Consider the following 14,583-nt stretch of genomic DNA (forward strand, 5'->3'; position numbering starts at 1 on the left):
CGATACTTGATTTTTAGGGCCGATGTCAATACCAATATGCAGAAGAAAAAACTTTGAAATATATACGCACATATTTCGCAACGCACCCCTCAAATGTGATTATAAAACACTTATTTTTAATGGAGGCAGGATAGTTCACAGTTCAACAGTAAACTTTATAGTTTAAAACGACATTAGAGCACTAAACGGTGAAGGTCACTGGACATGTAATAATTATTAATTATCCCAAGTGTCTTTATCTGCGTTATAATCTCTCTATAAAAAGTCTTCATATCGGCACATATCGGACAACATATACGTCGCCATCAGCTGATAATATCTGCAGACGGATATATCGGTCGGCTGTAGTTTACATTCCACTGTCATCGGTCAAACTCTGAAGACTTGCAGACCTAGTTGGAATTCAGGGGGCTGAGCAGCAGTGCTCAGTGTTATTGCTTTAAAGAGTGGTGGGATGACTTCAAGGAATGACAACAGACTGGTGTTAGTTTTAAGTTAAAAAAAACGCAGGACTTTTATTAGTATCTCTTTCTGTAAAATGGAAGTATATTTTTCCTGTAATCTGGCTCCTTGAGGTATTTCCTGTCCAAGTGGACAGGAGGTGACAAAAGCCCATTCATGTGAATGTTAACTGCAGACTTTGTCCAATTTTCAATCTTTCCAGTGATCATGCAGCAAGTTTAAATGTTTTAAAATTAAGATGTTCGAGGCATAATGTGACATCCAGTACACAAGGGATGCTCAATGAGGGGAAAATTACTGAATATCTGGAGGCATTTCTTTTTAACAAAACAGTACGTTCTCATGCATAAAAACCACATGGCAGGGCCAGCTGCATCCTGCCATTTGTCAGTGTCCAGTCTGGACATAGAATTACTACTTTCCTTGTGGTCATCAGCCTGGTCTGACCTCCCATATTGGAGTCTAGCTGCCTCAGACTGATCACAGACTGTTTTTAGCATTCATTGTCATTGACATGACATGTGGATTTGTCTTGGCCCCCAGAATGTGCCACAGTTTGTGTAAAATTGCAGGTTTTGTTTGTGTTTCAACGGCTGACGCCCAAAATGACCATTGGAGAAGGTTTTATAGCATCTGGACACACACTACGTTGTCACAGAGAGTACAGTGTTAAGAGGATGGAATCGAGATACAGTAGGGTTGTGTTTGTGTGTGGCTCTGTGTCTGTCTATGTACACATGTTGTATCTTCTCATCAACAAAACTAATAATGAAGAACCGGCCAGTCGTGGTCCAAAGCTCCTGTGTCTAAACACCAACACTCCCCTGGTGCTCCGAGCTCTCAGTCTGGACTGCTAGCTGCATGACTGACTGGGCTAACTAGCTAACGGTGGCGACAGTTAGCAGCCATCAGCATTTATTCTGGTGATGTGTTGCCCCCTATTTGTTTTGAGTAAGAATTCAATGTCAATTCTTACATACTGCACCTTTAAAACACATAATCCAGGCTAAAAGCAACACAGTTACACCAACCAAATGCAGGAAGGACAGCTGGCTGTGTGGATATGTAAATTAATTGGCTTATAATCACTGCCCCATCATTAGGACATGAGTAGATCCGACTATAATTACATTTATGTATTCCATTAAAAGTTGCTTGATGTATTTTTATGGCATATATATGACAGTTTTAGCATACCTGTTTCTGCTGCAACCCCCGCGGTATCAAACGGACTTGGGAGCAAACAAAAAAGTAAATATAAAAGCACAATTCAAAGCGGTCCTTTCATATCTTCAGGGCTTCAGTGTCAGACTGTCTCTGTTGTCAGAGAGTATCAACATAGGAAAGCACAATAAAATGGCTTTGACATTGCTGGCAGCCAACAGGAAAAAGATGAGAACCCTAACCCTCTATGAATGATTATGCCATTATCCAGAGAATTGATTGGTTTAAAAGGCGCTTTCATGTGTTGATCTGTTATCCCGGACATAACCTGCTCCGGAGCAGGTAAGGTGTGCAGCCAAGTTACCATGGCGATTTACCCCCGTAAAAAGTGCACTGCCGTCGTACCCCTCAAAGGTTAACCCTTAAGGACCTCGCTAAGCACAAATCCTGCTTCATAGTACAGGCCTCAGGGACCTTCAAACTGTAAATGAAACAGTTTTCTTACATTTCCAATCAATAAGTTCTGTTGTTCCAAGTTTGTGTTCATTTTTCTTGCAACTATGCAATCAGAATATCACATACTTCCAGAAGAGCAGTGCAAAATAGAACATTTTTCCCAGTGCATCGGGTCAAAAATGCATGCATTTCACAGCACTTTCTGGGTTCTGTTGATTTTAAAGCCCTCATTTTGAGGTTAAGCTACCTATTTGCGTAAAATGCCATGATTTCTTTTGAACCTATGCTCTAGCAATTACGATTATGTCATGTCTATCCATCGACTTGTTTACAATGTCTAGGGCTTTTTTTAAATGATGGGATGCAAAACGATGCAGACCAGAAACACAGCCAAACCCTGCAATCTGTTCCTGTGGTCAGTGTCCTTGAGCATGAGAAGAAAGAAGAGGAGACAGGGGAAAACTGGAGAAGAGATTTACCCTGAGAATGTACATTTAGAGAGTGTGTGAAATACTAGCACGCACTGTTCCAGAAGCTCAGTGAGTTGTGAGGCAGCAATAACATATAGACTAGAGCTTTTCGCTGCCCATTATTGAATTGCTTTCTATCTCAAGACTGTGGGAAGGAAAACTCCCTGCCCATTTCTTGTGTGCTTAGGATTATTGCCAAAAATCACACTTTGTGTAAGGCATTCAAGCTTGCTAGAGTTAAGTCTACGGGCCGAGAAGGCAGCAGATACAGTATAATTGTCACCAACAGTCTGCCAGATGTATATATGACCTTGTAAACAGCTCTCAAACCTATACTTTACAGCTGCATATATGTTTACTTATAGGTATAATCGGCTACGCCCCATACATAAACAGAGTTGTTTCACAATGGAACCTCCACGACAATGATGATGACCAGCTCTTCTACACCAAAATATACTTGGATCCTTTACAGCGAGTGAGTATCCTGTGTGAACGCCAACATTTAAATGAAAACGTATCCCAGAAAACATATTTTAGATGGCTAAGATACTCTGTGTTTTCGTGTCTTTCAGGAAACTCTCAACATGACTTTGGACCACAAGTGCCAGATTTTCCAGAACCTGAATGGGGCCGTTGGTGAGAAATGAATCAATTTCCTGCTAATATGTATATTATTTTTAAAATATATGCTAATATTATATATTTCAAACCCCACTTTTATTCTGGAACTTGTAAAAAAAGGGCATTGAATATCTTGCTGCACCAGCTTAAACCCCTGTACTGTTTCACCCCAACACAAGATCGCACTTGTTGGCTTGGCAATCACACTGCACGTTATAAACCTTTACAGCTCTTGACCATGTGGTAAGTCAATTTTCATTACCTGGCCTGAAAGATCTCTTGTTCCTGTTTCTGGCAGATGAAGTGCTTCTCAAGTTTGGAACGGACCGCGTAAGAGTTAGAAACACAGTGTACGACTCTCTGCCAGTGGTTGTCCATGGCAACGGAAACACCAAAGTGAGTGAGAAATGAAGCCCTCAGACGCACCCAACACAACAGTGTACACACATGCATACTTTTAAGTTAATCATTCTCACCTAAGACATTAACTTCAAGCTGAATTATGAAACTCTTCTTTCCCATTTGCAGATGAGTTTCTTTTGGTCAGCACTTGTCAGATCATATAAACGTAGCATGGATTACAAGATTTAAGTGCATAAATTCCCCACATGTTCAGGAAATATAAATACTTCTCCTGTGATACTTGTCAATAACCCATAAAAGCCAGCTCATTGTTCCATGGACAGGAGAAGTGTTGCCAAAACAAGACTATAATTCTTGTCTCCACGTGTGCCCTATTTTCTTTTTCAGCACCACTCTGTTAATTACAGTATTACAGCTCCGCCAGCTGAAAAGCAGGATGTCCGTACGATACCATCATCTTTTTGTGGAATTTCTTTTTCCTTCCTCCACTGCTTTACAATTCTTGCCCCACCACCGGCTGCCTGTCTCTGGTCTGCCTTGGTAATGAACCAAATCCACCTAAATGTTGAGTCATTCCTCCCAGAGGCCTCAACATCTGGAGGTGAAGCTCTTAATGGTAGATCACAGAAGTCTTGCCACAGCAGTGGTTTTCTGCCAAGCTCTGACTATTAGCTTATTTTTACTTTCCAGCCATCAAGTTCAATGTGTACAAAAACATCACAATGGTAATGTCTGCAATAAGAGGCTTATGAACAGTAGCACACTGAAACTGTTGTTTTCCCCATAAATTGGAACTTTTCATACACACTAAATACAGAGCGGACATAATTGTGATTGCAACATGGCCATTGACATTTTTTTTAAGAGAACTTGCAAAAGGCATCATTACTGTCAGTTTAACTTTCTCGAGAGGAGACAATTAAAGCTCTGTGGTCTTAAGTCTGACAAGTGATTCAGCCTGGTGATTCTATCTTGTCTTATCCCAAATTCTCCTTACAATAAATCATTGGACCAATTCCCACTGTCATACCACCAGATAGGATATTCCAAACACATCACTATAATGAGAGGGGACTTCACCGAATCGCACAAAAGGTTTGGATATTTTGCTAATGCTGATTTACTTTAACCACCTGCTCTGAACTCTTTCCTTTACAGATGTACTTGAACTACTTGACCAACTATGTCCCCAATGCCTGGAACTATGAAAATGGCTGTAGCCACTGTGATGACGACATTGTGGACTTGTCTCAGTTAAAAGTAAGTGTTTTAAATTAAGACGTTTTTCTTCTATTTGCTGTCCGATTTAGTCCATTCCTTAAAGTGCAGCTGTGGAAATTCTGTATGAAGCCACCTCCCTGTGGACAATGGAAAGGATGAAACATCGGCTGGTCTTCGAGCATGAACCATCCATCAGTTTTTGTCTAGACAGCAGGAGCGGAGCCCAAGTTTGCCCTATTTCAACAGATAAGCAAGACTTGTGGTGCTGCACACATTCCCTTTCCAGAAATAATAGGCTATGTGCCCGTTGGTCCTTTTGGACCCTTTTAAAAGAGCACAAGTGCCAGGGAAACTACTCGGGGGAAAAGGAAGCAGTGCACTGCTGTGGTGCAGGATATGGCTTCTGGGGTTTTCAGAAGGGCTCATTTAAAGGGGTGTCACTGTCAACCGGCTTGCCTTTTAGTGGGCTTCTCAGTATGGGTTTTATCCACAATAGTAAGCTATGGCGGTTATGCTGAAAATTTGTTCAGCCAAGGCTGGCGATGTATAGGCAGCAGGAATGACAGGCACTTGGAAATGTCTCTGGCTGTGTGGTTACGTCTGTCAACAACCTTAACTTTACCTCTCTCTCTCTCGGGCATAGTGGTGAAGATCTGGTGTACGGACAAGATCCCAGTTAATTAATTCTATAACCTTGCTTTAAAAGGAGCAGTTTTAATTTTAAACATTCAAAAACTGAACAAATATTGTCAACAGGGTGTAAAGAAACAACAGTGCTGACGTTATGTCAAGGAGGTCTATGTACTGTGTTGCGGAGATATCTACTGAAGTTAGCATGCTAACCAGCAAGAGGTGATAGCAAAATAGCCTCTGTAGTTTCAGCTTAAAGATGTATGCTAGCTTTTCATATAATACATTTTTAAAAAAAAACTCTGCTGATGTCCAACTCTCTCTAGCTCCTCTTCCATGGCACGCCTCTCCTGCCATGTCTTATCATCCCCAAATTCATAGTCCTGATCCGCTGTAAATCACCTCCATACTAGCCCCTGTCTTCAAACTGACCTCGTTGGCTCTCGGAGACTGTGTTCAATCTCAGGCTGCCAAATCCAGTTAAGCTGAGCCTCGTCACCTGTGGTGACTCCTGTGGCTCCATGGCTAAGAGAGCCATGAGTTAATTAGCTAACTGTAGCTAGCTACAGCTATGGTTAGCTGGCGAAGAGCAACAGTTACCCGTTACTCTGGTGATAAGCTGACTATGTTTTTAGAGCTACCCTCAAATTTTTGCCATATCTTACACATTTCAAATTAGTTTGGTTCAAACCTGTTCAAAAGTGCAACAAAATGTGTAATTAACATCAGGGTCTTCACACTACACAAACAGCACAATGTCTATCATAAAATGTAATACTGACACATGAATTTCCTAAGATTTACCGTAATCCTGCAGGCTCCGTAAGTAAATGTGCTCCACTGCTTTAACTGGCGCTGATTCAGTACAAACCCCAGCTACATGAAAGGCATCTTTGTAAAAGTTGCTCTCAGTGACCTTCCACCATGAATGCAGAAAAACACTGCCTCTCAATAATAGGCAAGTTAGTAAAGATGTCATTCCACTGTGCCACTCTGTGTGTTTGGGACAGAGACTTCTGGAAGATCAGGTCATGTGGAAACACTGGTCATATTGTGGTAAACCCAGGTCACTGGCAGACTAGCTTGGCTCTTTGTGTACTTTGGGAATGAGCTATGGCTTTGCAAAGACACTGTGAGTGTTGCACTACCAAAGCCTTTTACTGAGCGAGCCAGACCGCCTCCGCTGCTAGTTTTGTCGCTTGTATTTAAATCAAAAGTGTTGCTTCTTTCTGCTTTAATAAATTCTTTATACTTTACAGCCCATTTTGCCACTGTATTCCTTTGACTCCCTGTCCAATGTATGTCCATAACAATTTAAGCTCAATTTGGCAAAATGCATGAGTTCCCCTTCTTGTGCCTGAAACACAGTCATTGCGGATCTTGCAAATTAGACGGTTCTGCGCCGATCCCTTTTCATCCCCGGCCCAGACCTTTGCTGTGAACTGGTCAAGAGGATCAGGATTCCAGACAGAGCTGTGTGGGCTGGAGTTGGAGTGTCATGGGAAAATGTTTCCTCCTCTCTTCTCTGTGTCTCTTGCTCTTTTTCTCTTCATGTCGTGTTTGCCCAGACTGTCTGAGCAACAATTTTGTACATGGGCTTTCTTCTGAAAAGAGTTAAACGTGGCAATCTCAGGTCAGGAGTTAGAATACCTGTACCTGTTTAGGACCGTAGATCACTTACATTAACCGGTCTATAGAACCAAGAGATGATCAGTCATTCTTTACACAGGTGATATTATATTTTTTAACAATGCGACAGAACACAGCAGAGAAAATAACAGGGATTGCATTGCTATGATTAAGTTCAGTAAGCGATGTGGAAGTGTTTGTAGCAACTTTGCTTATGTCTGACGAGCGCTGTCAAGCAATGTGATTAATGTTAAATAGTGTTCCACAACGAAGCCGTTTTGTTTGAAATATAACTAATTTGTCTCCCCTCAAATCTAAACAGGAGTATCCAAATGTGCTGGTTGGAGTATTCATTGAGCAGCCAACTCCATTTCTTCCGGAATTCTTCCAGCGGCTGCTGACCCTTGATTACCCCAAGGATAAACTCAACCTTTTTATCCACAACAATGTGAGTGTGTGCAGCTGCAGTAGATCTCCAACATGCATGGCTCCTAATACGTGGCTTCTAATCTATTAATATTGGTTCCCTGCTCAGGAGGTTTACCACGAGAAGCACATCCAGAAGTTCTGGGAAGAGAACCGGAATGTCTTCGGCAGTTTCAAAGTTGTGGGACCAGAAGAAAATTTGAGCCAAGGAGAGGCCAGAAACATGGGCATGTATGTGGACCATTTCCTGAAATCTATCATCTCTGCAAACTCTGTGGTTTGAAGGAGAAAACTGATGAAACCACATGGTGTGTTTGGCCCCGGATAGTCATTGCCTAAAGGAAACTTTTAAACCTCCAAGGCCCTGTCCAAGCATACGCAGGGATTTCTTAAAAATTTTAGAAATCGGCATTTTAAGATCGCTAAAAAAGGAGCTTTTGGAAAACTCCTTTGTAATTACATCTGGACAGGCAGAAATGGAGATTTTTTGGACACGATGACGCAGACACACAAGTTTATCAATGTGTGTAGCATCATGAACGAATACAAACTCTGAGTATGTGTTATCATATTGGAGTATCTGAGTTTGTGGACTGACGGAATGGATATTTAGAAAGACACAATTGGATAGTAATAGTACAATGACGGAAAAGATGTTTTGCTGACAAAGAAGATTCTGTGAAGAGCAGTCACATTTTCCTGCCTCGTTCACAGTATTATCTGTAGCTAAGCAGCCGACCGGGGATACAATCTACTTCCTGTTAACAATGGAACACGCATGCCCAGTGTACCTGACTGGCCATTAGATATGCATTGTCAGGCTGATCTGACCGAGATTGTTTTTCAAAAACAAACAATGTAAATGCAGTGTTTCCCAGGTTGTTATAACGGTCCTTCTTGGCCTCTAGGTGTTCATACCAAACAATAGAACATTTATGCTTTATGGATATGTACAGCATGTAGTGTACCAGCTCAGCAGTTATCTGTCCAGATGTCTGATAATACTTCCCTTCTTGGCGAGAGAATATGGAATTGTGCTTGTGAAATACTACATGGGAATTAAACTGGTGCAGTATTTCTCCCAGATTCCTCCGATCCTTTAAATAAGTGATAGCCTGTTCAGTGTGATAATTCAATCTGCGCGGCCTCTTCACAGGGATCCTATCAAATGCCCAGCATGCCTAAAAGCACTGGTCAAGACAGCCCTATAATGAAGAAGTCTATGGTTTATTAGTAGTCTCTAATCTTCCAAAAAAATCACATTATCCACTGGAAGCTTAAAGAGAGTCAGTGAAAGTCTGACTCTCTGTGATTACTACCAAGTATTTCAGTGACTGTAATCAGGTTCAGATTGAATAAGCACTACTTTCTCTGCCTGTGTCTTTATGTCATCAGGGATCTCTGCCGTAAGGATGCCACATGCGGCTACTACTTCAGCATGGACTCAGATGTGATGCTCACCAACAGACAGACACTGAAGCTCCTCATTGAGCAGAACAGGTAATCATATAGTTACTGAAAAAGAAGCCACGCTGGAACCCATTCGACATGCCTCCCTGGCTGGTAGCTGTTGTGATCGTTCAACCATTGAATTTATCCCTCAAGTGGCAAAACCACAAGAACATTACAGCCGAGTGAATGAAAGTTAAAAATAAGCCGTTTTGGCTTCCTGTTTTTGCCCGGCCACATGGAAACACTGAAAGAGTCTGTTGCACTAACCCCGAAATGCCACTTTGCATTATACTAAAAAACAAACATGCAAACCCTTCTCCCTTCTGCAGCTCATGAATGAGAAGAAACCGTCTTATAAACTACATGTCATTGTGCCAGTGGCATGGCATTGTGACCTGTTGGAGGCATGCAAAGCAAAAGCTCTTTCGAGGATATTTAAAGACTGCATGAGAACTCTCTGCTGGCATTGAAGATGTGGGAGGAAAATGTCAATTTATCTTAACCAAGAAACTTCAGCATTGGTATACAGTACTGTAGTGCATCCATATCAACCAACACTGTGATTCTGGGTTCAATTATTCCAAGTCTGTTTAGTTTATTTCATATAACAGAAAAAAAAATCCCTCTCATTTTGGTTTGGGTTTGTAAGACTAAAAGACCAGCAGTGGAAAAATCCTGTGTTACTGTAATTCATGCAAATTCCAAGAAACAGACCAGATGCAGGGTTTAAAAAAACAGACTGCTGCAGCAAGATGTTATACTTGACTGAATCCAGTCCAGTGTGTGTTATGTGTCTGGTTCGCTTTATGCACTTCCACGATCTGTTAGTGACTTGGCAGTGATCATATCTCACCACGGAGAGGTTGATCTCCTTGATGCAGCACGCTGGTTTCACCACTTAAAGGCCGAGTACATTAGATGGCTGGCTGTCTGTGAGATGTCGCTGAGTTTTATCTGCTCTGACGGAATTACCATCTCTCCATTCTGCCTCTTGCTTCCTTACAGAAAAATAATTGGACCCCTTGTCACTCGTCATAGCAAGCTGTGGTCCAACTTCTGGGGAGCCTTGAGCCTGGATGGTTATTATGCTCGCTCTGAAGATTATGTCGACATCGTGCAAAGAAAACGTGTGTAAGTCACAAAGTGCACCAAGGATGCACACAACAACGGCTTTGCATTTTTATGGTTCGCATGCCTGTGTTGGATCCCTCAGCGTGTCCACAACCAACATAAATCTTTTACTGTTCTAGAATAGTTTTCATCCTTGTTTGGCCATAAACAGCAAGACACATAAAATGGCTTTATTATAACAAACATCCTAGAATACATACATGAACAGTCATTAAAGCCATAATCAACCTGAGCAGTGATTAGTGCTGAGCATCAAAGCCTGAGGCGTGAGCACAGCTGTGGTCAAATTCACTTCCTCTCCCTGAGGGGTACACTATTTATACATTTAAAAATAAGTAAAGATGGCGACCAGATGGCACAAAGAAGTAAACATTCAACCACCCCAGTCCCTGGTGCGCTACTAGGAACCTATTGATAGGTCATGGTGTGTGGGCAGAGGGTTGGGATCTGGAGATAGCATAGACCTCCAATACAAATACAGCAGTGCAAGTGGAATTGGCCATAACAAACTGGGAGGGAAAACAAAGCTTTGAGAAAGAAATGCAAAAATTGTCTGTTAGTTTTAACTAAATAGACAAAGTTTGAATGAACTACAAAAAGGCGAAAAACATACCGTTTTTCAATGTTCAAGAAAATGAAGAAAAAGAAAAAAAATGTATTCTGTCTTTTTATCCAGATCCACATCAAAAGTTTATTAGGTCTATTTGGGACTAAGACCCATCCTCCATCCAAGTTTTGTGGAAATCAGTTAATTAGTTTTAATGTAATCCTGTTGACAAAGCAACCAACAATCAAACAAACAGACAAGGGTGAAAACATGAACTCCTTGGCCCAGGCTATAACGTACTTTATCACATTTGACATGCTGCCTTTTTTCAGCGTCCAAGCCATTTTTGGCACCATCGTAGCTGAATATAAAAACAAAGTGGAGAGCATCAAAACTGATAAATGACTTTTCCCAGATCTAAAGGTTGTACTTGGTCCCCATTAGACTTCCTCTCCTTTGGGAGTTGTTTATTTATTATCTTCTTTAGCTTTTACAACATTCATTGATTTGGTAATAATAATGATCCAAAATTATCTGAAAATGCATGTTTTTTATTGAAAACTGGGGGCGTGGTCCGCACATGTTAAATCCCTGAAAAATATATGCACCAAAATCTTCGTCAAAGACTGCATGTACTTCACCATTACATTCTCAAACAACTGCTACAACACATCTGTAGTCATATGCTCCTCTTTTCTCTTGTTCGTGTCTTGTTGTTTCTAGGGGAGTGTGGAACATTCCTTACATGGCACATGTATACCTTGTCAAGGGCAGTGTCTTGAGGAATGAGCTGAAAGAGAGGAACTACTTTGTTCTGGAGAAACTAGACCCAGACATGGCTTTCTGTAGAAATGCCAGAGAAATGGTAAGAACACTTAACCTCCATCTGTTGGGATTCCTATCTCAGTGTGTGACCTAGTGCGAAGATATTCTTACAGTCTGCAATTTAGTTTGGACCGATCCAATTCCAATGTCTTTCAGTTGCCAATATTAACAAAATTCACTCTGCGATCCAGAATCTGTAGTCTGATGTTTTTCTGAATCTTATTGAATGTAGTCTAAAATGTGTATACAGTATGTAATTTTAAGCCCATAGTCAAATTGTTGTAGCACCAATGTATTAATTATTCAGTACTTAAACATTACTACAAAGATATCCAATAGTAATTGGTGATTTATTGTCACCCAGAATTCTATCCACCTTGAATTCTGCCCAGAAATCCATTGTAACTTTACATAATGCAAGGCAAGGCAACGCATTGCAATGCAAGGCAATGAAAGTTTGCAACTAAGTAAGTTAGTAACAGTTGGCTAACTCAACATGTTCTTAGGTTAGAAATATTTTAGTCCTGAAACACATAAAGGCATCAGTATTGGCATAAATCCAAATTCAGGTATCGGAATTCAGATTGGAATTGGAAAAAAGTTGATTGGCACATCTCTAGTCTATTCTGCAAAGCATCTATGAAAACATGTCTGCGTTAGGCCATAACAACGCCGAGGGATATGCATACCACAAAACTCTGTAAAGGTCCAGTAGTACTAGTTTAAAAATACAGTCGTTTTAACCCTGACATAAGTCAACAGCTCAACGGAAACCAAAGACTGGCAAGTATAAGCAGTTTGAAATGTCTTTGTCTGTCATCAAGGCATGAGCCTCCTCTGTTTGTGGTTGCTCTATGGTGCTTTAAGGATTTCTGCTCCACTTATATCCCATCATCCTTCACTTGCTCCTTTTCTCGTTGACGTATGACCATAGTTAGTGCAACCAGTTGCAGTGCCTGGCTAGCTGACAAAAGTTGTTTTGTTTGCTATGTGTTTCTCTTTCCACTCGTAAACCAATTTTGTTTTATTTCACCCACATGTCACCTGTGCTCTGAACTAAACAAGCATGCTTGATCCAAACCTGGCCTACTTTTGGATTTCTTTGCCTTTTCCCCGGCATGCCATTAACCCACAAAAAACATCAGCTTCAGAGGGAACCTTGCTCCTTTTTCATGCAGGCGCATTTCCTCTCCTCCTGATTTGCTATGTTTGTGACATATATATAAATATTTCACCTGTCACCCTGTCTCTGATTCTGAAACAATAATACATGTTATTCTATTTACATGATGCTTCTCCTTTATTTTAGACCAGTCAGAGAGAAAAAGACTCCCCTTCTCCGGAATCATTCCATATGCTCAGGCCCCCAAAGGTTTCCATTTGTTTTGATTATTCTGCTTTCTGAAACATCCATTTCCAATCGGTTAGCACTCAAGAGCCATTTCAAGCGTTTGCTCAGCAGAGTCTTAATCACATGCAAAAGACTTGAACCTGATTCGACTGAGGATTTATTTGCATTGCTGAGTTAAGTTCTGTAAATGTGTAGGTATTTAGTAATAGTAAAAAAGTAAAAACACTGAAACAGCATGTTTCTATGTTGGAATGTAGTATTATCAACACTATTTTAATATTGAGTTGCTGTTTATGTTGCTGCCTATATCCTCATGTAAGACATCAGGATGTCTGGCAGCACTTTGGAAATTGATGTTGACCATTTTGCTTGAGTTTAGGTTCAGAATCAGATTTTTTTGTCTAAGCTAGAGAGAGAAAAACCTGTTTTCTGTCCTGTGCCTGCCTTCCAAGAGGAGATCAAGGAGGAGAAAGACGATTTGAGAGTCAGTTCACATGCAAGTCCCCTGTCCTGATGCTTTACCCCAAACAGCTGAAACCCTACAGAACACACACGTAACCCAGCTGCTCCTTCTAAACATACTGACTGATCTCAGACTAGGCTCCAGCAATATTTCTCTCTCATGTAAACCACCTGGTCTAAATCACAGCTTTCACAAGACGATTTTGTACATTTGCAATTTGGAAACCTACACCAGGAAATTGCCAAACCACCCGTAATTCATCATCTCTTGTCCTCCACAAAGCCTAGTCTGATAGTGAGTCCAAATCCACCCCTACACACACCCTCCCCATGCTTCACTGTAGAGGGAATATCATTCCTGGATTTGCTTTATCCCAAGCTGCCCCTTCTGTTCCTGTTCTCCCAGCCTTCTCACCTCACTGCCCCACCCTGTCCTGTTCCCAACCCACCAACATCCTGCAGCCCACCACCCATAAATAATCTGAGATTATTTATATGGCGTCTGTGTCTCTATCCAAGTTGTACACAATTGATTACAGTGTGTTAAAACACACTTGAATCACACTTTTTTTTTCATTTTTGTGCAAATGAAGCTTCGAAGTAGTTTGCCACAAGGAACGGTTTGTCAGTTTTTATGCCAGTGCTAACCGTTAATGAGTGTTCGAGTCATAAACAGTTGTCATAATTATAACCCGCAGTATGTACTGTAAATGTGCATCTGTTATGGTTGTGTAGATGTGGATCTGTTAGGAATTGTTTCTATGAGATATTACAGAGATTTCAGCACTAACTTTTGTGAAACTGACTGAACTTTTTCTGGTTTGCTGCAGGGAGTCTTCATGTACATAACAAACCGGCACGACTTTGGGAGGCTCATTTCCACAGCCAATTATAACATTTCTCATTATAACAATGACTTGTGGCAGATATTTGAAAACCCTGTGGTAAGTCATTACGATCTCTCATTATTCTTCATTATCCCACAGAAAAAAAGATAGTTTTTCTGAATGGCTGAGATAAACAGCAGCCACCTGTAAAGGTTATTAGCCATAATGGAAGGATTGCAGGTGCGAGACGATTTTGAAATAATGACTTCAGTGTGATAAGACTCCTGACTGATAAGGCTTTGTGATTTACTGCTGGATCTGGCACGCTGGGACCCGCTATGTGGGGGATTAGCTCAGTGAGGTATGCAGGTCAGCAAATAGTCCCAAAAAACATGGCCACTAATCTGAAATTCTTTCTCTTCTCAGGACTGGAAGGAGAAGTACATCCACCAAAACTACACTCGTATTTTCACTGAGAACCACATGGAGCAGGTCTGTGTTTCAGTGTGTGTTCGAGACAGTGAAAGAGAATGACATAATACT

The 14,583-nt window shown here is 41.1% G+C and overlaps 1 protein-coding gene and 1 long non-coding RNA gene across 3 annotated transcripts in view; one reads left to right on the forward strand and one right to left on the reverse strand.

Moving 5' to 3' along the window:
* LOC311249604 overlaps nt 1–14,583 on the reverse strand; it is a 266,354-nt gene that overhangs the window by 96,863 nt on the left and 154,908 nt on the right. The gene's annotated exons all lie outside the window — the stretch shown is intronic.
* plod2 (procollagen-lysine, 2-oxoglutarate 5-dioxygenase 2) overlaps nt 1–14,583 on the forward strand; it is a 37,964-nt gene that overhangs the window by 19,149 nt on the left and 4,232 nt on the right. The window contains exons 5-16 of one of the 2 annotated variants that reach the window (XM_084340780.1): nt 2,918–3,030; nt 3,128–3,191; nt 3,475–3,572; nt 4,698–4,799; nt 7,342–7,467; nt 7,555–7,676; nt 8,841–8,945; nt 9,903–10,028; nt 11,299–11,440; nt 12,710–12,772; nt 14,044–14,157; nt 14,467–14,532. In XM_084340780.1, the coding sequence (XP_084196906.1) occupies nt 2,918–3,030; nt 3,128–3,191; nt 3,475–3,572; nt 4,698–4,799; nt 7,342–7,467; nt 7,555–7,676; nt 8,841–8,945; nt 9,903–10,028; nt 11,299–11,440; nt 12,710–12,772; nt 14,044–14,157; nt 14,467–14,532 (1,241 nt within the window). The remainder of the gene's footprint in view (nt 1–2,917; nt 3,031–3,127; nt 3,192–3,474; nt 3,573–4,697; nt 4,800–7,341; nt 7,468–7,554; nt 7,677–8,840; nt 8,946–9,902; nt 10,029–11,298; nt 11,441–12,709; nt 12,773–14,043; nt 14,158–14,466; nt 14,533–14,583) is intronic. The other variant, XM_084340781.1, reaches the window with a different exon arrangement.

The sequence above is a fragment of the Pagrus pagrus genome (genome assembly GCF_965226575.1).
Source record: "Pagrus pagrus genome assembly, chromosome: 20".
NCBI lineage: Eukaryota > Metazoa > Chordata > Actinopteri > Spariformes > Sparidae > Pagrus > Pagrus pagrus.